Genomic DNA, 22,671 nt, shown 5'->3' with positions numbered 1-22,671 from the left:
CCTGTAGGTCCTACCCCCTGTAGTAGGGGGGCTGATCGTAGCGACGAGCTGGAGGAGGGGGAGGTGGTTGAGGTTCGTGTCCAGTCTAACAGGTCTAGAAAAAGGCCCTTGGCCCTCTCTGGAGAAAACGCTCAGCCTCTCAGCTTCAAGGTGCTGAGAACCGAGGGCCCGGCATCAGAGTCTCCGGCTACGTCACGCGACAAAGAAATTCGTAAAAACGAAGGCCGTCGACGCCGGGAGAGTGGGTATCTTGTGGAGCATGGGCGTTGTGCTTTGCCACGCATGCGGAACAAAATCTCTACTGCTGTAGCTTTGGAGAGCTTCCAGACAAGTATGCTGAGCCGCTTGGTAGAAGGAACTCAGCTTGGAGGTTACAGGCCTCGAGTTGCGAAGATGGAGAGGTTCATGGAAAAATTGACAGAGCGAATGCGTTCCGCATGTCTGAAAAGGGTGGCTTGTCCAGCGGAGGGCGTTATGAATGACTTGAAGCAGATGGGTTACCGAGTTGTTTCTTGGGATGGTCAGTCACTGCCCTGATAGCCTGTGGATGTGCTTTATTTTTTGCCACAGGCGTCAACCCGACTCTTCTGGTTGACAAGGATGAGAGGGTGTTCGGCACCCTTGTTGGCCGACCCTCTGATCCTGGATGGCGAGATCGGTGTTCGGAGCTGTACGACATCATGCTGGCAGAGCAGGAGGCAGGAGCAAAGCGATGGCAAGTAAAAGGACCCCACCGCCGGGGAGATTATATGACGATCCACGCTGGCGTCACGTACGCACCTGGCGACCAGAAGGCTCATCAACTCCGTCTTACCAATAGAGAAAGCAGACTGGTGTACGGAAATGCCAGAAAATGGAAGATCAAAAGGGACTTAAGAAATTTCGCCCACAGTGAGTATGCTATCGGCTTTGTTAGTAATCAGTTGATGCTTTTGCTTGTGCAGACTCTCTGGATTTATTTGCACCCCGTCTCTTCAAATATTACACAGAGCATATGGAACTTTTACGAGCCCACCCTGATTACAGGCATCTCCCTCGGGGCAACCCTTATGAGGAACGTGTTGAACAAGGACCCGAGGTCTTCGCATGCCATTCTGAAAATCACCCCCCCTCAACTTTCACCATCCCTCACCGCGATGTAATGAATCTGGCGTTCGGATGGTGCGCCATCTTTGCTCTGGGACGGTTTGACCCACAATTTGGCGGTCACCTTGTACTGCATGATCTGAAATTGATTATCCCGTTTCCACATGTGTCTTGTGTTATGATACCATCTGCCTTTCTGTGGCACAGCAACGTGCCTATTCGAGAGGAGGAGGGCCGTGCTTCCCTGACCTTTTACACAGCGGGCTGTCTCTTCCGGTTCATTGATAATGATTTTCAGACAGAGGCAAGATACGTTTCTTCTTTTCAAGACGAATACCATCTTAAGTTACACAGGAGGGCTAAGAGGATTAGAATAAAAGCTGGGGCGAATTTATACAGTAGAGTATCGGAGATACGCCGTCCAGGCCAAGCGGTGCTTGATCCAGTGTATGTATAGCTCATGCTTTGATAGACCGCTTGTATATGGTTTGTATACGCAGCTCCCAAAATTCCACCGGGTTTTCGGTAGCTCATAGCCCGCTTCAAGTTTGACTCCGCGTCATGTCGACATTCAGTGTTAATTTTGAGCATCTCAGAACCACATCACACAATTCGCAAGAATGTATACTTCATATAAGCTGTGGGCCTGCTCAAGACCTGGAGTGGTACGAACTTGAAGAGTACTAGAGATCAACTCCAGGATCGTCGACTGCGCTCCTCGTCATTCACATTCGTCAAGACCGTCCAAGACGATAACAATTGTTTCACATTGAACAGGTGGGTCACTTCAGATAAAGATTGGATTGTTGGCGAGTCAGAGTTTGGCCCTGACCTTCAGTCTGGTTTCAGGGTGACATTGGGGTGGTGAGACTTTTGTGTATTTGACAATGCGTTGATTCCTATAGCAGAACGGATACTCCTGGTTTATATTGCATGTTTCTGAGTCTAGGAGGAAGCCCTCGAAAGGGGAGACATCGATCTGATGACACTAATATATTTTGTATAATGCGACAAACAAGTAAGAATACCATCACAGAGACTCGTAGTGCGCAATGATTGCAGGAAGGTAGTTGTGAGTCATATGCGGATTGCGCAAATGAAGTGCATGCCTCAGATCCTCGATCCGGACTGTCTTGCGATTAGCATTGTGGGCATATATGTTGGCGTTGTGGAATAGACCCGGGAGATATGCATTTACCACATCTTTCAAACATTGCGTTGTGTTGATGTCGAAAGGCTGCAGATGTGTTGAGCGAGAGTCTTATCCGATATGGAATCACTCACCAGGTCGGAGCATTCAGAAACAACGCTTTGCACCAATTGCATTATGGCGCGGTCGTCATCAGTTTCGTCAACCAATTCGTCCTCCTCCTCCGGTTCGTCCATCTCAACATCTGTTTCTTTATCCTCCACTTCCAGTTCCTCTTCCTCAGCCTCAACCACCTCAACATCCTCATCTTCACTTTTAACTTCTTCCACTTCAGCATTGCCAACCTCAATCTCAGAGTCCTCGGTCTTTACTTCCTCCTCACGAGAAGGCATGTTCGAAGGGCCTGCTGTTATAGTCTACATAACGTGAATATAAAGACATGAGATCCTATAACACCTAGCTTAGAAAACCACTTACTGTTAGAACCTTGCCAGAATGTCACGGCGTCACGCTGTCACATCTGTCACATATTTTATTACATAATAATTCCCCTCTGCTGCTACAGTTCGACGGAGGCTAAACTATCGGCATACTGCTAAAATGGCGCAAGCTACAGACTTACCAATTGAACTCATAGATCTTATCTTATCTTTCCTACCTCCGAACCATGCGGAGCAGGTACAATGGCGGACAAGGGCAGCGGCTATAGGAAGAGAAGAGAGGCCGGTAGGATGGAACCTATCGGATCATCGGTGCAGGCGGTGTGGGAGAGTATGCTTAGCGATGTGGGACTATGAAGAACAGAAGGCGTGGGTAATACAGAGATGGGGATACTGGGGACCCCGGCATTGGGCAATAGCCGGATTCTTCGTACTATGCCCATGTGATGCGATGTTGGGGAATTACTTCGGTAGGTATTGGTTTGTGTGAGTGGAATACTCGTTTAGGAGTTGTTTGTACTTGTGGACACTTTTATAGTTTGTTTAGTATTGTTGACGTTTTTATGATCAATCTATTTTCGTTTACTTGCTTCTTACTCCACTCTTCCTTTCTCATGTCAAATGTATAATTAGTTTATTTTCTCATACGTACTTCTTTTCACATGTCAGTATATAAATAAGTTACCTAGGGTAGTTGGTCTGTGCGCCGTAGGCTAGGTATATGAAGTAGGTAGAAACTTGTAGAAGACTCCGTCGAGTTCTCTTAGGTTCACGCCTAATATTACTTTTGTCACTATACTCTTTAGTTCTTGAGTTTAGGTGTGACCTGTGACATCACAGTCACAGTCGCCCTAACACTTACATCGTTAGTTCTGTTGGGGCCCATTCCGGAACCCGTGGTCATGCGATTATGATTTTTGGTTCTAGCCATGGTGGACAACATTGAAGAGCAGACGGCAAATTTGAGAATACGCAAGAGCTACTGTTATAATCGTTTAGTATGCACAACGTGCACACGCCACATTCCAGCATGCTCACTTTTGTTAGAACCTTGCCAGAATGTCACGGCGTCACGCTGTCACATCTGTCACATATTTTATTACATAATAATTTCCCTCTGCTGCTACAGTTCGACGGAGGCTAAACTATCGGCATACTGCTAAAATGGCGCAAGCTACAGACTTACCAATTGAACTTATCGATTTAATCTTATCTTTCTTGCCTCCGAACCATGCGGAGCAAGTACAATGGAGAAGGGCGGCGGCGGCTATAGGAAGAGAGGCAAGACCGGTAGGTTGGAACCTATCGGATCATCGGTGCAGACGGTGTGGGAGGGTATGCTTAGCAATGTGGGACTATGAGGAGCAGAAGGCATGGGTGATACAGAGATGGGGATACTGGGGGCCGCGGCAATGGGCAATAGCCGGATTCTTTGTGCTATGTCCATGTGATGCGATGTTAGGTAACTACTTCGGGACGTATTGGTTTGTGTGAGTAGATTACCGGTTTAGGAGTTGTTTGTGCTTGTGGACACTTTTATGGTTTGTTTGGTGCTGTTGACGTTTTTATGATCAATTTACTTTTGTTTACTTACTTCTTACTCCACTCTTCTTCTCTCATGTCAAATGTATAATTAGTCTACTTTCTCATACGTACTTCTTTTCACATGTCAGTATATAAATAAGTTACCTAGGGTAGTTGGTCTGTGCGCCGTAGTCTAGGTATATAAAGTAGGTAGAAACTTGTAGAAGACTCCGTCGAGTTCTCTTAGGTTCACGCCTAATAAACTTTTATCACTTTCCTCTATAGTTCTTAAGTTCAGGTGTGACCTGTGACATCTCAGTCACAGTCGCCCTAACAGTAGAACTCGACTACTCCGGGGATCGCACAGCGCAGTGCCCTCCCCATCTTTTACTCTCTCTTCGCCCTCTACTCTCTGCGCGCCATCGCGGCCGCCACACACATAGCCGGTCCCTAGGCTTAAGGGGTGTCTGCGCATAAACACAACGTGCGCCGTGGACATCGGTGATTTGACACAGACCATCGATAAGACGAGACCTACCATACTGTGTGGTGTTATTTTCTATCCCTGTACTACCTCATTTGTAACTTCTTGTATAAACCTTGTGCTGCGCTTGCATTGTCAAGTGGTACACGCAGAGGAGTGACATTGCCACATTAAGTGCGTGTCTAGATTAGCGTGAAGATCCGTCTTCGTATATAGCTTTATCTAGGGCAGTAGTCGTTCCCTTCGCCAGTGCGGCATTTCTTAAATAAAACCTTTTTTCTTTTTGTATACACGTTCAAGTGAAGCAGGCTATTGGCTTCATTGAACTGGTGGATACGTATCAGGTGACAGGAAAAGACCTCCCTCACCTTCTTCAAAATTTCTCACCGATTACCGCCCGGAACATTCCGAGTACCTTCCTCTGAATCTGAGGAAGAAGAAGAATCCGCCTCGGAATTCCAATCTGAGGAATCCGAACCAGAACAACGACAACCGTCCGTATCCCCCCTTCCCCTATATCAACCACCTCCCCCCGAATACCACGAGCCAGACATGGCCAATCCCCAAGACATAATCAATCAGCTGAACGCTCAGCACACCCTCATCACCCAACTGCAGCAGCAACTCGCCCAGCTGCAGAACAACCCGCAACCGGGTCCACCAGGCCCACAAGGTCCACCAGGGGACGACGGAGAAACCCCCATCGTCCAAGTAGTAGCGCCACCAATCGATGTGGCAAGACCAAAGATATTCTCAGGAGACGGAAAGGAGCTGAGTGGCTTCATAACGGCATGCAAAATTTATCTGAGTTTAAAAATGGTAGGAAGACTACAAGGGGATCAGATGACGTGGATACTATCATATGTACAAGGAGGAGCGGCGGAGTCTTGGAAGGAGAACATCATGGAGATGATTGAAAACGGCGAACAAGAAGCTCCAGCCCACACGGAGGAGCTTTTTGATAGTTTGCGGAACAATTTCGGAGATGCGGATGAGGAGAGTACGGCAGTAGGAAAATTGAGGTTGATTGAGCAAGGAAGTAAAAGCGCGGAAGAGCATGTACAGGAATTTAAGAGGATAGCACGAGACAGCAGATATGAGGGACGAGCCCTCATCGAAGAATTCAAGAGAAGTTTATCAGGAAGAATTAGGAAAACGCTGATGGAAGCGGAAAATCCACCAACTACTATCAGGAGTTGGTACGAGAGGAGCATGAAGCTGGATAGGCAGTGGAGGCAGGCGAAGGCAGAAGAAGACTACTATCGGCGGGGGCAAGCGAAGCCCCAACTACGAACCCACACCCCCAACAACACTTTCGTGAGGCCACAGCCTCAACGTCGAGATCCCAACGCGATGGATGTCGACACTGCCGCAGGACCCAGTCGAGGTCCTATCAAGTGTTACAAGTGTGGAAAATTGGGACATATGGCCAAGAACTGCTGGAGCAAGGCCCCGGCTCGAGATGTGCGAACGTTAGATGTGGACGAGCAGCGGGACTATTGGAAGAGGATGTTCGAGGAGGAACAGAAGAATTTAAAAGAGTAAAGGAAGCAAAGTCTCCTCGTTTGACTTCCTACAACAAATTTGATGTACTATGTAACGAAATCAATGTTTTGGACACTGTACAAGAGGAGAGTTTCCTTGTAAGGACAATACGACCTTTAAGGGAAATTAAGCTGAATGTGGGGGTAGAGAAGTTGGACACACATGATGGAGTGGGAGTACAGGCGTTATTGGATAGTGGAGCAACGGGGATGTTCATGGACAAGGCGTTTGCAGAGGAAGAAGGGTTCAAGCTGGAACCTTTAGAAAGACCAATCCCGGTCAAGAATGTTGATGGGACAATCAACGCATCTGGAGCAGTGACACACCGAGTTGCTGCAAACGTGTACTACAAAGGGCATAAAGAAAGAGTACACTTCGAAATATGTGGCCTAGGAAAGAATAAGGTCATATTAGGAATGCCTTGGTTGCAGATGCATAATCCGGAAATCGATTGGGAGAAAGGAGAGGTAAAGATGACCAGGTGCCCAGACGGGTGTGGGTACAAAGACAAAGGAAAAACCAAAGAAAAACAGGAAGAAATACGAAGGGTAGAAGAACCAAGGAAATCAACTAGGCAGTTGATGAAGGAAGCACGAGAGGAAGAGAAAAGGGAAAAACCTGACATGTCGCACAAACAATATGCAGGTTGGAAATTAGTTTCCTTCCCGAAGAAATCAAGTTGGGGAACAGTATTGCAGTATAGATGCGAGGAGTGTGGAATTCAAACGTCGGAACATTTGCTGAGCAAACACAAATGCCCAGCAAAAGAGGAAATCGCCTTAGACGAGTTTGGGATGCCATACGAAGGAAGTGATGACGAAGAGGAAGGACCAACCATGGCCAAGATAGAAGCATACGAAGAAGAGCAGGAAGAAATCCGAGATGAGGAAGAAAGATACGAGCGAGTAAACAAAGCAATAGGGAGATTCAACACTCCCAAAAACATCATCGAGGGGATCGCATTGGGAGTCGAAGCGGCATTTGCCAGGGAATTGGCACGTAATAGACGTGCTAATAGTGGAGCTGAGGGATTGGCGCAACAATCCAAAGAGAAAGCTGAGGGGTGGGCGCAATCACCCGGTGACGTGGCTGACCGATTAAATGGGGAAAAGGCAGAACGTCTAGAAGAAGACAACAGCAAGACAGCCACTGCGGGACAAGCGGGGGCTGGACAGGTACGTCCTAAACGAATAAGCGCCCAAAGGAAAAATAGGAGTAGAGAAGAAGAAGGACAACTAGAGATGTGGGTAAGAGGAATGACAGAAGAGATGCCGGAAGAAGAAGAAATTCGAAGCATAGACCCAGTAGAGCAAGTAGTACCAAGACGGTTCCACAAGTTCCTTAAAGTATTCAAACAAAAAGAATCAGAGAGAATGCCTACTAGGAAACCATGGGATCATGCTATCGAATTAAAGGAGGATTTCAAACCCAAGAAAGGAAAAATATACCCCTTGTCGCCAAACGAAAGAGAAGAAGTCCAAGCATTCATCAAGGACCAACTCCGAAAGGGATATATTAGGCCTTCGAAATCTCCCCAAACCTCACCGGTATTTTTTGTGCCGAAGAAGGATGGAAAGAAGCGGATGGTACAGGACTATCGATTTTTGAACGATTGGACAATTAAGAACAATTATCCTTTACCTTTAATTTCTGAACTTATAGACACTATGGGTAGTAAACGATTATTCTCTAAGATAGATTTACGTTGGGGTTATAATAACATTAGGATAAAAGAAGGAGACGAGTGGAAGGCAGCCTTTACTACTTTCATGGGTGCCTTTGAACCCACTGTTATGTTTTTTGGACTTACAAATTCGCCTGCTACTTTTCAGACTATGATGAACGAACTTTTTAGGGACTTAGTAAATACGGGAAAAGTAGCTGTATTCATTGACGATATCTTGATAGGAACAGACGATGAAGAAGAGCACGATAAGGTGGTGGAAGAAGTGTTGCAGAGGTTGATGGACAATGATCTATTCGCAAAACCAGAAAAATGCGAATGGAAACGAAGCGAAATGGGGTTTTTGGGATGTATAATAGGGAGAAACGGAATCAAGATGGAGGAAAGGAAAGTGAAAGACGTAGTAGAATGGCCGACTCCAAAATGCGTTAAAGATGTACAAAAATTCTTGGGACTGGCAAATTACTATCGACGGTTCATTGAAAAATTCGCCAGTATTGCAAAACCATTACACGCATTAACTAAAAAGGACAAGAAATGGAGTTGGGGAGATGAAGAAGAGGAGGCCTTTGGTACGCTAAAAGCAAGATTCACGTCACATCCAATCCTAGTAGCCCCAGAATTGGATAAAGAACTAAAGGTGGAATCTGATGCATCGGCTTACGCCACGGGTGGAGAGTTGGCAATGAAATGTGAAGACGGAAAGTGGAGGCCGGTAGCATATATCTCTAAATCAATGACAGAGACGGAACGAAACTACGACATTCACGATAGGGAGATGCTGGGGATTATGCGGTGTTTAGAAGAATGGAGACACTTCCTGGAAGGGGCGAAACATAAGTTCGAAATTTGGACAGATCATCGTAATCTAGAATACTTCGCGAAAGCTCAACAACTAAATCGACGACAAGCCAGATGGGCCTTATATCTATCTAGATTCAATTTCGAATTAAAATTCCGCCCAGGGAAGACAATGGGGAAGGCAGACGCATTGAGCAGAAGACCTGACTTTGAACGAGGAACAAAGGACGATAACAAGGATCAAACCCTGTTGAAACCAGAGTATTTCGCAATCCGAGCAATGGAAGAAGGTCATATGTTAATCAATGCGGAGGAAGAGGAAATATTAGAGGAAATCCGAAAATCAGAAGCAAAAGAAGACGATGTAGTGAAAGCGGTGGAAGAGATGAAGCGAGCAAAAGTAAAGTCGCTAAGGGGAGACGAGTGGAAGCTGGAAGAAGGATTGGTACTGAAAGAAGGAAAAGTCTATGTGCCGAAAGACGAAACGTTGAGGACTAAAATCATCCGACTACATCACGATACCCCCATTGCTGGACACGGAGGACAATGGAAGACAGTAGAAATGGTGACGCGCAATTACTGGTGGCCAGGCGTCACTAAGCAAGTCCAGAAGTACGTAGAAGGATGCGATCAATGCCAACGAAACAAGAATCGACCAACCCCGCCGGCAGGAAAATTAATGCCGAACCCTATTCCCACCAAACCATGGGCCGACGTATCCGTCGACTTCATAGTAAAATTACCAGAATCACAGGGAATGGACTCAATTTTGGTGGTGTGTGATCGATTCAGTAAAATGGCTCACTTTATCCCAACTACGGAAACAACATCAGCGCTAGGACTAGCCAAACTGTTCAGGGATCATGTATGGAAGTTGCACGGGTTACCAGAAACGGTGATCTCAGACAGGGGACCGCAATTTGCTGCAGACTTTACAAAGGAGTTGAATAAAATGTTGGGAATTGATACTAGGTTATCTACGGCGTTTCACCCACAAACGGATGGCCAAACCGAGCGAACCAATCAAGAACTAGAACAATATCTCCGATCATTTGTCGATCATAGACAAACTGATTGGCCCGATTGGTTAGCAACAGCGGAGTTTTCCTATAACAATAAAGAACAATCGTCAACAAAGGAAACTCCATTTATGGTCAACGTGGGAAGACACCCAAGAACTGGTTTCGATCTCCGACGACAAGGCAACCATCCAGCGGCAGTAGATTTTGCGGACCGTATGAAACTTCAACACGAGGAAACTCAAGCAGCCCTGAAAAAGGCACAAGACGATATGCGGAGGTATGCGGATAGAAGCAGAGGAGAAGCGGTGAAATACAAAGTGGGGGATAAAGTTCTATTGGCTACCCGGGACCTTCAAATCCAGGGACGACCTACCCGAAAACTTACGGAGAAGTTCATCGGACCATACACCATCAAGAAGATCATTTCCCCCAACGCAGTGGAAATAGATCTTCCCCGATCTATTCGGATTCATCCGGTGGTTAACGTCAGCCGAATAGTACTATATCGAGAACAAGTGGATGGACAAGGGAGTAGACCGGCACCGGCTGTAGAAATAGAAGGAGAACAGGAGTGGGAAGTGGAGAAAATCCTTAACGCCAAATGGCTCCGTGGAAAGAAGCGGTACTTAGTGCGATGGAAAGGGTATACGGCAGAAGCAGACTCGTGGGAACCCGAGGAAAACTTGGCTAACGCCAAAGAATTGATTACTGAATTCCACCAACTCTATGGGGAACTCAATAGGATACAGCACGTTCTACGTGACACCGGGTTCCAAGAAAGGGAACTACCTAATCGATTTACAGCCAAGACTTTATTCGGATGGGATGACAAACAGTTTGATGCCGAATATCTTAAGAAGTTGGAACGAAATTGGCGAACGTGGAGGTCTTGAAGGGTCGTCTCCGGAGGAGCCGACTTTAAGGAGGGGGTACTGTTAGAACCTTGCCAGAATGTCACGGCGTCACGCTGTCACATCTGTCACATATTTTATTACATAATAATTTCCCTCTGCTGCTACAGTTCGACGGAGGCTAAACTATCGGCATACTGCTAAAATGGCGCAAGCTACAGACTTACCAATTGAACTTATCGATTTAATCTTATCTTTCTTGCCTCCGAACCATGCGGAGCAAGTACAATGGAGAAGGGCGGCGGCGGCTATAGGAAGAGAGGCAAGACCGGTAGGTTGGAACCTATCGGATCATCGGTGCAGACGGTGTGGGAGGGTATGCTTAGCAATGTGGGACTATGAGGAGCAGAAGGCATGGGTGATACAGAGATGGGGATACTGGGGGCCGCGGCAATGGGCAATAGCCGGATTCTTTGTGCTATGTCCATGTGATGCGATGTTAGGTAACTACTTCGGGACGTATTGGTTTGTGTGAGTAGATTACCGGTTTAGGAGTTGTTTGTGCTTGTGGACACTTTTATGGTTTGTTTGGTGCTGTTGACGTTTTTATGATCAATTTACTTTTGTTTACTTACTTCTTACTCCACTCTTCTTCTCTCATGTCAAATGTATAATTAGTCTACTTTCTCATACGTACTTCTTTTCACATGTCAGTATATAAATAAGTTACCTAGGGTAGTTGGTCTGTGCGCCGTAGTCTAGGTATATAAAGTAGGTAGAAACTTGTAGAAGACTCCGTCGAGTTCTCTTAGGTTCACGCCTAATAAACTTTTATCACTTTCCTCTATAGTTCTTAAGTTCAGGTGTGACCTGTGACATCTCAGTCACAGTCGCCCTAACAACTTTAAGAGGAAGTTGATTTCTCAAAAATCACAATGTGTTGACGCCACATTCCAGCAAGCGCACTTTAAGAGGAAGTAGATCTCTCAAATACACCGAGAATGCGTAAAAGTCAGCACCATGGCCCGCGACATGAATGCGTTTATCAGAGCGATTCACCCTAGACCATGAGTTTGGAGACATTACCGTGAATTAAAGCACACTACTCAAGTAAATGATACATACTTCATATCTGTCTTAGCCGGTGTCTCCTTGCGTCAATCTGTGTTCTTTGCGTGAGGCTTGTGGATTTAGGCAGGCAGGAAGTCAATTGCGTGGCTTCGCATCTTCTTTTGTGTTCAAACAATGCATGCCGAGTTATGTTTTAATGTGTATTTTTATTCTATTCATACATAATGTTATCTATTGGAATACATCTACTTCATGTACTGGCGTTTTGTTGTGGCAATCCGTGTTTGGAATAACTACTTCGTTTGGGGTGAGCTTCCTGTAATGTGGCGTCGGGGGTGTTGCTTACTAAATCATCAAATCATGGATAGTTTGGCTTTCTCGATGCCTTCTTCTCTTACACTTCATCAACTCTGATTGGCATGGTCAAAACCACCACTCCGGGTGCGAAATCCACAGCCTCACGGCCTCCGTCCAGGAGGCACATCGCAGTAAGTTGTATTATCTGTTGTTTATGATTGAAATTGACGTCCGCGTCCAAAGCTTATGCAGCCTATGGCGCGTGGACGCTACAACTTGTGCCGCATGTCATCGTCCCGTGTCGAACACCACAATGGTCAGAACGAAGAGAAGGAGAATGAGGAGGAGGATGAAGAAACCCAAGACGAGGATGAAGGTGTTAGAGTTGAAAAGACGGAGGAGATGAAGGCCGAGGAAGATGGAGATGATGTTGAGAAGGCCGAAGAGGCAGAGGCGGTCAAGAACGAGGAGGAGCCCATGGTGGAGGAAACGCATGAGGAGGCGATGGTTGACGTGGCTGCGGCTGAGGAAGATGAGGACGAGGATGAGGACGACCGCGCTATTCTAGCGTTGGTCCGCCAGATTGTCAGAGAAGATCCTGATGTAGTGAGTGATGTGATCTCTATTGTGTCATAGGCTAACAGTGTCTACAGTTCGTTGAAGAAAATGCTATGCCGTGTCTGCGAGACCTCGCTCGCCGTTTTCTTGAGCGCTATTTCGCCAACGGTGCGGTTTTGATGCGTCACGCTAGACGGAGGACACTTAGGGTCTGCGATCTTAGGGGTGGACTGCATCATGGGAACCCTTACATGACGCACGATTATATTCCCGACATTATAGCTAAGCATGATCCCGAACAATAAAATGTAACTTCAGATACCATCAGTGTCCTTAGCAAACGAAATACTATGAGCTTTTGACTACAAGAGGTGTGATCCAATTAAGCAGGCGTCTTGCAGAATTTTATCTTGCCTACTGTTACGTGCTTCACAACTGCGGCCTAATTGATTGTAGACCCCATAACGTCAATACAATGACACGATAATCCGAGGGTTATAAGCCTGAATGTTCCATATCATGTCCCTTTATAGCAATGCAATTTACTAATAAATCATTGGTTCATGTTATATATAAACATTTCAAATGATTGCATCATTCGTGGCTTCATCCCTTGATCACATCCTTCTTTACACTGACACCGAATTCCATGGCGAGAACTAAAGGTCCATGTCGCAAAACTACTACATCTAATCATAGCCATGTATGAACTATTGGTGTATGTGCTCCGTATTCTCATGGCCCAATTACTCATGTCGATTTTTATCAGCATATGCAAACAATGGCAGGTGGTCGCTACAATGATCATCTTCGAACTATGGCTCGTGAGACTGAGGAAGCAGAGGTGGAGGTGATGCTCAGTCTTTCGAATGAGGAAGAGGCTGAAGTGGAGGAGGAATTGGAAGAGCAGGATTCTCGAATTGACATGGGCTCCCACGCCGACAAGCACCACCTTGCTTTGGCTCGTGTCGCGCGCCTGAACTGTGAGGAAGACGAAGAGGACGAAGAGGAGGAGGAGGTGGACGAGGACGAGGACGTAGAGATGGAGGAAGATGTATCAGACATTGAAGAGACTGACGAGGAGGAGGTGAAAGAGAAGTACATAAATGACACAGTATGATTATGAAGAATAATAAGTTGTATACATTAGTGACTCTGGAAAATCAAATACCACCGGCTGGTGAGTTCTAAGTGAGTGCTGTGCGTTATTAGTCAACGTTGTACTTCATGTAACTGTATCATGTCAGCAGTGGGCCTCTGGTTCGATCTCTCTGTCACCATTTTTCGGATCCACATTTTGCCGGTTGCTTACTGTTACTTATTGTTCGTGCAGTATAAACGTCTGAATATCATTGTCTTCGGAGCAACATCGATATGATCCGCGAAGACTCCCATTAATGGAGATGTGTATGAAATAATGTAAAAACAACAGCCCTTCCTTATGGGGAAAGGAACCACTGTGGAAATATTGGTGTTGCGTCAGCTATCTACTCCGATCAAATTCAATTAATGAGAACGCGGTTCAAGACCAATGGGCACACCTAGACTATAGTATGTAGGTGTGATCGGTCAGTTAAGACAAGGCGTTTGACACTCATTCGCCATATCGACCCCCATCAAATTTGTCATGAACGACGCGTCCTGGAGGCAAAATCGTATATTCAGGGACGTGTTGGCAGACCGTTCGTGTCCTGTGAGCAAAGGATGGCCGACAGAAGACATGTGGACAACCGGCTATGTGTACCCTTTCGATTGGTATGGGTTTTTCCCTGTCATCCGCATGGTAGGTGAACTAGATGTCTCCATGAGTATGGTGCATCCCCCTGGTAAGTCCCTTAATCCTCTGTGTTGAGCATGGCAGTATTTACTTGTAATAGGCATCACGAATATCGAAGGTTTCGCAGAGTATCATTTAATCCTGAAAAAACCTGTTCACCACCCAGCATGGATCGATTTGTGGAGGACTTGTGCGGTTCAATTGAAGCAATTGCTTAACCGCCATGCAACGCACGGTCATTCAGATGATTATGATGACATTATGCCTGACGGCATACAAACGTTGAATCTCCGGTATCCGGTTTATAATCCCCCGAATGCCGTGGATCACAGGCCGTGTAGCATTCCAGTCACAAACGTACATGGAGAGGCGATAGGCGAGCCGGATACCTTATCAACATTCAACACAGCATTGATGAACTTTAAATTTGGGGTCAAACATTCGCCGAGCAATACAAAATACAGGGCGGAAGTGAGGAATATGAATGTAGTAGCAGAAATGTAAAAATCATACAACTCAAAATGAACTCCGAGTAAACGTATAAATACTGTCCCTATTTTTACGTTGTACATTGCAATCTCTTTAAGTCTCCCCTATGGAACTCAACTACGACCGTAAACGTGCAAGTGAGCAAGATTCTAATAATCTCTGGCTTGTTACTGAATGTCTGCAAGAGGAAATTCTTGCGATGGTGCTCGCTAGAGACTTCGATGCGACGTGTAGTGACACACCCTTCCTCACGTCAACGGAGCGAACGGTCAGTTCATGTAAGATAAATTGTTCATCCGGTAGCTCATAGCGCGTTTCAAGTTTGAAAATGCTGTTTTGGCCAAGACAGCATCATCTAATACACATCGGTTGTTCAAACCTGACGACTCTAATGAAGAGTGGACTGCCAGGATACGAGGCCTCGTGTGCCTTAAAGAGTTACCTCCGTATCCAAACGTGTTCGTACTCTGTTAAACTCTTATTGTAATACCACATTGAGGCTTGTTCAGCCGAACACGCAACAATAATGCGCGTATGCATATCAAGCAGGGTATAGGACTGACCGGACTAGGACTTGAAGAATTCGATCGTCAAATAGACGCTATTCGAGCCATCTTTGCAACATTTGCCCCTTTGCTTCCAGCTCCGTGCAAACCACTTACCGAACGTGTCTTCGAGGAGTTTTCCGCTATACATTGCAGCACACGTATGTTTACGCATCGAAAGCACGCAGATGGCCAGAAAGACATCCCTTTTACGAGTGCAGAAGATCCTTATAATGTGTTGCAAAAGATCAAGGGCGACGATTTCATACACGGCGAAGACAACTGTGTTGAATACCGGAATGCGTTGTTAGAGGACAGTCATATAACCGGGTATGTAGATGTCATCATTCTCGTGGCTCCGTTGTTGTAACTGTTTTCAGGGTTACTTTCGGAGGTCCGGGTTCTATTGGTATCGGCGATGTCATAGAGGTGGAACTAACTTTCTGTTGGTTTATGGATTCTACGGGACAGGCTTTGTTTTGGGTTGGCTGCCAGTCGGTTACATTGATTGACGACTCTACCAGAAAAGTAAGTCGTAAAATTTGTTTTATACAGCAGGTGTCAAGGCATTCAATTCTATATTAAAGGACAAGTTGAGGAGAGAAAAAGCAACATCTCAACAAATGATCAAACCACGTGTGAAACGCCGCTTGGCCTCGACTATCATGCAGGACACCGAAGAGCGACCGGATGGCAAGAGGATGAGAGATGACAACACCGGAGGTATGGATGTGAGGCATACTATTGATGGAATCAGGAATATGCAAGTAGGATAGATCCTCCTCATTAATCAGATGTCATAGATGTCGATTACTAGCACTCCCTTGACAATAAGGCCGTCAATCCTGAGCCCTTCTAGGAAATCAGTCAGCAGATGATCTCTATAAGTGTTACATTTTATGAAACACAATTGATGAGTCAGGAAAGGTGAAACAGGGTTTAAAAATTCTTCGACCCCGTACTCGTCCCGATATTTTCACCTTCTTTCATGGACGCTAACAATGTTGTGTACTTATAGGATGACATCGCTTGTCCTGCAAACACACATTGGCTCCAGGCGGCAGCATGGCAAGTAGGCGCTTCGGAAAGGTCGGAGTGGCTGTCAGAAGACGTGCGTATGGTCGGACAAGTAGATTTCAAAGCGTCTGCATTGGGAGCCATAGGTGAGTGTCAAATCGCAAATAATTGCTACTGAGCTGATTCCTTTGGTAGGTGATCACGAAGAAACGGAGCACCCATTAGTCGCAGCGCAGTTCCGATTGGCACTTTGTAGACCCACTGCTTATCCTGAATGGGCTGTGATATGGGACGTCTGTAGGGTGTTACGACCTTAAAGCGAATGCTCAGGTTGCAGCGAAGGCAAAGACTTGAGGGCGAGTAAGGGGAAAAGCAAGTTGGTAAAGCGTAGGGAAATACAGAGAGTATCTACGCTTACTTATACTAAGACTATCTACCCGAGGTAACTAACTATAGAACGGGCTGAGTAACCATGACCGAGGTAGATGAGTAATCAGTGAGAAGGAAAGTATAAACTAGGAAGGAGGATGATCAATCATGAGAATAGAAGATTGATCATGAGAAGGAAAAGATATAACAGGTAACATGAAAGATCAATCAAGGGAACAATAAGAATGATCATGAGAAGGGAAAGACAAACAAGGTAATGTCAAAGAGAAAGTGACATGGGAATGAATGATGGGAGAAGCGTAGGTGGAGAAGAGTATATCCAGGGATATGGAAATGAGTAAGCATGATGACGTCCCTCCTATAGGTTGGTAAATTCATAACATAGGGCTCGCCTCCGAGAAGTCGTTGTTAATCGTACTTGCCGTGCAACGCTGGGTCCAATGTTCCCAATTTCCGGGGATCATTTACATCTTCATCATTCTATTTTCGAATGCAATGTATCCGAACGGCGATGGACCATCCCACCACATAGACAAGCAGAGGTTGCCCAGATCCTCCACGGTTATCGGATGGTACCTGTTCCTGTACACATTGAAGACAGCTTGTCCGGGGAATCATTATATGTTCCTGTAGACTTCTATGGTGTGGCCTTGGAAAATGCTTTAGTGGACGTGAAGTTTAAGGTCTTTCATTTACGCAGTGCAGACAATGATGGACGATCAGTATCGGTACATGCTGTACTAAAAGACGTTAGTGTATTGTGTTGAATGGTCACGTAGATATTCAATTGATGCAAATAATTTGAGCCATAAGAACTAAGCACCCCCGAGTCGAACCCCTCCGCAAATACATGGTCAAAAGTATTACCGTTGATTAATTTATGACACTACGTAAATGCCTTGTAAATTCAGGGTCAATGGTATCCAGGGATAGTTCATCAACTGTCAAGACTTAGACTAATCATAAAAAGAGGACCCTGTAACCCTGTTGCAATAACGCTATGACAGCGCACTGTTTTGCAGGGCTTGATGCCTTACTCGGTTCCACATTATTATTTAACAACTCACTCCCTCTCGCGCTTGCTCTCAACCTACGACCTTCGCTGTCCCTCGCTTCATCCGTTCCGACTCCGTGCTACGTCTAGTACCTGCTCACTGATATATGGCGTTACCCCTGCCCAATCAGCTATATAACATAGCTCAGACCGTCATCCCAGAAGTTCGAGACGACTCTATGGAGTACGTTCTCGCCAACTTCGACCCCGAAGAGATCGGGGATCAGTTCGACAGCATTCGTCGAAAAACACCAGAGATACCCAGAAATTGGGCATCCGCTAGGGTCTCCAACCCTAGCAATCGTACTGAAGGAATGGGCTATACACAGCCCATTGGATCAGATTTATTCGACATCGACCGTCTCGGTCGATATCTACTCGCTCATGGGCGACCAGGGTCCCAGAACTTTGTTTATGGGACCCAATTGGATTATCGACGAGCAGTTCATCGTCGATCGATATTCGGTTACGCCTTAGCTAGGTTCTTTGGGCCACCAGAGACCGGCCGTGGCCGTTCAAGAAACGGCCACGTTCTATTCACTCGAAGCCTGGCCATATTGATGGCTTCACCTCAATTGTACAGGGATCTCATCCAGGAATGGAACGAGAGACACCCCGACCGACTCTACCTCCCGCAGACTGGCCGAGTCTGCTACTTCCGACCTATGCTGTTGGACGATGAATCCGTCGCCAACATAAACGTCGATACCGTCGCCGAGGTACTCATACACAACGGAGTACCAACTGAATGGATAGACCACGTCTATAACTTCAGCGTGTACTATTTAAATCAGTTCTATAATAGCGACACTAATCATCAGATTATATTTGATGATGCCGACGACGAACGTATTCGTCGTCTCGACCTATACGGTATTCCCCCAGCGATGCCCGAATGGGACGGCTGGAGACTGCCAGACGATACCGATTTAATTCGGTGTTATTACTTCGAGCAACGAGAGCTCGAAAAATTCGGTGCCGACGCCCCTCAGCGTGGGTATTGGGAAATAGCTGGGCGGGATTTCCCCCCTCGACTCCTTGAAGGCCGCGATTACAGTATCGTGGATCATTCCCCTTCGCCCTCATCCACTCATGACGTGACGATGACCCCATCACAAACGTCAGAGTCTGATAGAGTGGATATGGGTGATCCTATGGAGGTTGGGGAGATCCGGGAAGACGAATCTAACGCATCCACTCCTCGCCCATCTGAGGACAATCCCGGTTCAGCGTCGGCGGCATCATGAAGCGATCACATTTTAAAATGATCATCTTTTTTCTTTTTACATGAAGGGAGCAATGTTTATTGCTCCGACTACTTTCTTTATACTTTACATCCTCACTATCTAGTGGAGCAATGACTATTGTTCCACTCAAATCATCTCTACCATTCTAAACTATTACACTCGTTATGGAGGTAGCTATATACCCGTATGACACATATCATGCATTCACTCAAGCTACCTTAACGACGAGTGTACATTCGTATGAGCAGAGCAATAACTATTGCTCTGCTGTTATTATTTCTCAACCAGACGGGTTGATAAGTGAATCGTGACCGACCATATACCCGCGGGACATGTATCTCGTACACACCAGTCGGTCTGATGAACTTATCGACCTTCACAACTACTTGGCGGAGCAATATATATTGCTCCGCTGTTTTCGTTCCCTTCCATCATTACCCCTTTATCATTCTTCATGCTTCATCACGAGCCGATCCACTACGCTATCACTATTATCCACCACGCATAAATATGCGTGATCATCCTACTATATATTGTAGACCGTATTGTCGGTCTAAAGAGGGGGTGTGTAAGGTGTACCGTACACCACGCTATCTATGGTCGAGATACTTATCTCGACCGATATCTATGTTATCTAATCAACATCAACAATTACATCAAGTACTGTATAGTACTTGATTATTAATAATGATCTACTATATAACTACGCATCAGTTGTCTATTAGGGACAACTGATCTTACAACGTTTGTACCTAGTAGTTTACCCAATTAAGGGATTGAACTATCTCGGCGTGAACGCGTAAGTTTCGGTATAAACAAGTAAAGCCGCCCGCTTTACAATCAGCATGCTGGGACGTTTTGTAGAAGGAACCCAGTCGGGAGGTTACAGGCCTCGAGTGGTCAGCATGGAAAAGGAGATGGAAGTATTGACGGAGCGCATGCGAGCTGCCTGTCAGGGAAGAACAGGGTGTCCAGCAGAAAAGGTCATGGCTGATCTGAAAGAAATGGGATACAGGGTGTTGTCTTGGGATGGTGAGTGAGGTTTCATTTCCTGCGCTGATTTTAAATGCATTTTGACAGGAATTAACCCCACGCTGCTGGTTGATGAGGATGAGCGGGTGTTTGGGGCCTTAGTCGGTCAACCTGTTGGCCCTGGATGGGAAAAGTGTTGCACTGAATTATACGAGATCATGCTAGCCGAGCAAGAAGTGGGTGCAAAACGTCGGCCAGCCAAAAGTTCTCATCGACGCGGTGACTACATGGCAATACATGCAGGTATCACGCATGCGCCCGGTCTTCAGCAAGCTCGCTACCTCCATCTTACAAAAAGACAAAGCAAACTTGTGTATGGAAATTCTAGAAAGTGGAAACTCAAGAACGATCTCCAAAAATTTGCCAACAGTAAGTTTCTTTACATAAAGTCCAGGAATTAATCAAACGAGTTTTGGCCAGCTTCTCTTGATTTGTTCTCACCTCGTCTTTTCAAATATTACACGGAGCATATGGAAAAGTTACGTGCTCACCCCGAATACAAGCACCTTCCACGAGGTAATCCATACGAAGATACAGTGGACGACGGACCAGAGGTGTTTGCCTGCCATACCGAAAATCATCCCCCTTCGACCTATACTATTCCACACCGTGATGTAATGAACCTCGCGTTTGGGTGGTGCGCCATCTTCGCTCTCGGTCAATTTGACTCAAGTCTGGGTGGGCACCTTGTACTCCACGATCTCAAGCTGATGATCCCATTCCCTCACGGTTCTTGTATTATGATACCCTCTGCCTTTTTGTGGCACAGTAATGTGCCCATTAGACGGGAAGAGGGGCGTGCATCTCTCACGTTCTACACAGCCGGGTGCCTATTCAGATTCATTGACAACGGTTGTCAAACAGAAAGTAAAACCGTTTCTACGTTTGATGACTACTTTGATCAAGACTTACATGTACGTGCAAAGAAAATTAGAATAAAAGTGGGTGCCAATTTGTACAGCAAAATAGGAGAAGTACGGCGGCCTGGGCAAGCTGTACTGGAACCCATATACGTGTAGTATATTGTCCTACCACAACTATCAGTAGCATCTGGCGTTTGAATCGCACGTGATAAATGTGTACAGGCTGATCAAACAGGCGTATAATTGTAAGATAGCGCCTGATAAGCGGTTGCATTCTGGTTGCCGACATGATAGCCAAGAAATGATATCTCGATTGAATGGGTGAACTTTGTTATAACTTTAAACCGCTAAAGACGGAGGCGATCGATCATGATCGTTCATCTACAACAGCGACCGAGCGGCTTCGGGTGGGGAGTTATGCATCTGGCTCAACCTTCATCCCGAAAATCCAAATTGCAGCCAGTTAATCAGGATACCCCTCACAATTGAGTGAAATGACACAAGAAAACTAGTAGGATCTAGAAATGAGATCTATAACACTTCGTCAGGTGGCCCTTTCATATATCCGATACTGACAAGTCGCAGGACGCTTGAAGATACGACATTTTCCTCGGTAGTCTGGTGAGACAACGGTTGCGGATGAAAACAAGCATTCCAAAGATCGCGGACTGCCAATTTCAGCACGTTCATGATCTGAGGTTAGACATCTTTAGTCAAAAATTTCAGGCATATTTTTATGCCTGGTGTGCAATACATACCCTGTGAACACAATCTCGGGCTATTGTGCGGAACCTTTTACTTTGGCCTGCGCGGGCCAATGATCGAGTATTGCTGCTATTTTTGTAAATCAGCCGCGGTGGTTCTCAAAGCAAATCTACAGCACCCGTTTTTCGGGGCTCTGTGGTATCGTCGTTTGTTGAAGTATACTGTTTCAGGTAGTGAAAAAATATCAATGTGTTCGATTCTCGCTGCTCAACCTGAGTCATACCCTTTCAAATGTGGTATTAAAGCCTCGATCCCCGGATTCTTGCCATCTCTCTCTCACCCTGACTTTCTCACTATCGCGTTTAAACCAATGCCGCCGCGTAACGTTTCGAAGCGCCCTGGAACAGATCACGATAATGTTCTTCAGTAAGCTGTGGTTTTTAATACATTTTGCCTCGCTAACTTGGTCTGCATGAGAACTCGCAAACGTACCAAACCAGGCATTCCATCATCACCAACTTCTTCGAACACGGCGAGGTTGTATGATTGATTTTTCTCTACGCTAACTACTAACATGCGATGATCAGTTCTCAATCTCAACAATCCGCATTGAGTGAGAACGCCACGTCAGTTGCATTTTGCTTGTTCAACTTCTCCCCTACTTATTTTATTCTTTAAAGAATTGTCGACAGCGTAGTTGAAAGACATATCGCTATGGGAGCGGATAACACCACGTCCTCGGCTACGGATGCAGCAATGTCAGTCAACTTGTTTTCGACCCTTCATTGGTTGCTGAATCCAACTGCTTTGCTCATAGGTCAAATAACGCCGTCTCACACGGAACGATTGATAGAGAATTCATCACTGCAGCCCCCACTGTTAGCTTGGATCACACCGTACCTCTGGTCCAACGAGTCGTTGCGTAAGTCTACGCAAGCTCGTTATTGATTGCTCATTCATTATTTATTATTTTTTCAAAGACCCGCTTCCAAGTCTGACAGAAAGCAGAACGGTAGCAAGATTGACCTTGATACCCTTT

At 45.9% G+C, this 22,671-nt stretch overlaps 8 protein-coding genes across 8 annotated transcripts; 7 read left to right on the top strand and 1 right to left on the bottom strand.

Annotated features, from left to right (window-relative positions):
* Positions 1 to 958: 958 nt before the first annotated feature.
* Positions 959 to 1,543, top strand: AGABI2DRAFT_70580 (hypothetical protein; the record flags this gene model as incomplete). The annotated part of the gene is made up of 1 exon (XM_006461554.1): positions 959 to 1,543. A coding segment is annotated over one exon (585 nt), but the record flags the coding sequence as incomplete, so codon positions are not given.
* A 573-nt stretch (positions 1,544 to 2,116) lies between these two features.
* AGABI2DRAFT_118485 (hypothetical protein) lies at positions 2,117 to 2,628 on the bottom strand (the record flags this gene model as incomplete). The annotated part of the gene is made up of 2 exons (XM_006461553.1): positions 2,117 to 2,323; positions 2,371 to 2,628. 2 exons carry the CDS (start codon positions 2,626 to 2,628, stop codon positions 2,117 to 2,119), a joined length of 465 nt encoding a protein of 154 aa, XP_006461616.1.
* Positions 2,629 to 5,845: 3,217 nt separating this feature from the next.
* AGABI2DRAFT_70659 (hypothetical protein) lies at positions 5,846 to 6,229 on the top strand (the record flags this gene model as incomplete). The annotated part of the gene is made up of 1 exon (XM_006461552.1): positions 5,846 to 6,229. One exon carries the CDS (start codon positions 5,846 to 5,848, stop codon positions 6,227 to 6,229), a length of 384 nt encoding a protein of 127 aa, XP_006461615.1.
* A 5,848-nt stretch (positions 6,230 to 12,077) lies between these two features.
* Positions 12,078 to 12,818, top strand: AGABI2DRAFT_118483 (hypothetical protein; the record flags this gene model as incomplete). The annotated part of the gene is made up of 3 exons (XM_006461551.1): positions 12,078 to 12,146; positions 12,199 to 12,561; positions 12,609 to 12,818. The coding sequence occupies 3 exons, from the start codon at positions 12,078 to 12,080 to the stop codon at positions 12,816 to 12,818; spliced, it is 642 nt and encodes a 213-aa protein (XP_006461614.1).
* A 476-nt stretch (positions 12,819 to 13,294) lies between these two features.
* On the top strand, positions 13,295 to 14,794 carry AGABI2DRAFT_143444 (hypothetical protein; the record flags this gene model as incomplete). Its single annotated transcript, XM_006461550.1, has 4 exons — positions 13,295 to 13,611; positions 13,664 to 13,693; positions 14,179 to 14,339; positions 14,391 to 14,794. 4 exons carry the CDS (start codon positions 13,295 to 13,297, stop codon positions 14,792 to 14,794), a joined length of 912 nt encoding a protein of 303 aa, XP_006461613.1.
* A 348-nt stretch (positions 14,795 to 15,142) lies between these two features.
* AGABI2DRAFT_71516 (hypothetical protein) lies at positions 15,143 to 15,694 on the top strand (the record flags this gene model as incomplete). The annotated part of the gene is made up of 2 exons (XM_006461549.1): positions 15,143 to 15,237; positions 15,289 to 15,694. Coding segments are annotated over 2 exons (501 nt in total), but the record flags the coding sequence as incomplete, so codon positions are not given.
* A 2,198-nt stretch (positions 15,695 to 17,892) lies between these two features.
* On the top strand, positions 17,893 to 19,032 carry AGABI2DRAFT_118479 (hypothetical protein; the record flags this gene model as incomplete). Its single annotated transcript, XM_006461548.1, has 1 exon — positions 17,893 to 19,032. The coding sequence occupies one exon, from the start codon at positions 17,893 to 17,895 to the stop codon at positions 19,030 to 19,032; it is 1,140 nt and encodes a 379-aa protein (XP_006461611.1).
* Positions 19,033 to 20,483: 1,451 nt separating this feature from the next.
* AGABI2DRAFT_71302 (hypothetical protein) lies at positions 20,484 to 21,083 on the top strand (the record flags this gene model as incomplete). Its single annotated transcript, XM_006461547.1, has 1 exon — positions 20,484 to 21,083. A coding segment is annotated over one exon (600 nt), but the record flags the coding sequence as incomplete, so codon positions are not given.
* Between the last annotated feature and the right edge of the window lie 1,588 nt (positions 21,084 to 22,671).

Source organism: Agaricus bisporus (assembly GCF_000300575.1).
Source record: "Agaricus bisporus var. bisporus H97 unplaced genomic scaffold AGABI2scaffold_6, whole genome shotgun sequence".
In the NCBI taxonomy this organism is placed as follows: domain Eukaryota; kingdom Fungi; phylum Basidiomycota; class Agaricomycetes; order Agaricales; family Agaricaceae; genus Agaricus; species Agaricus bisporus.
This window is presented reverse-complemented; position numbering and strand designations above follow the sequence as displayed.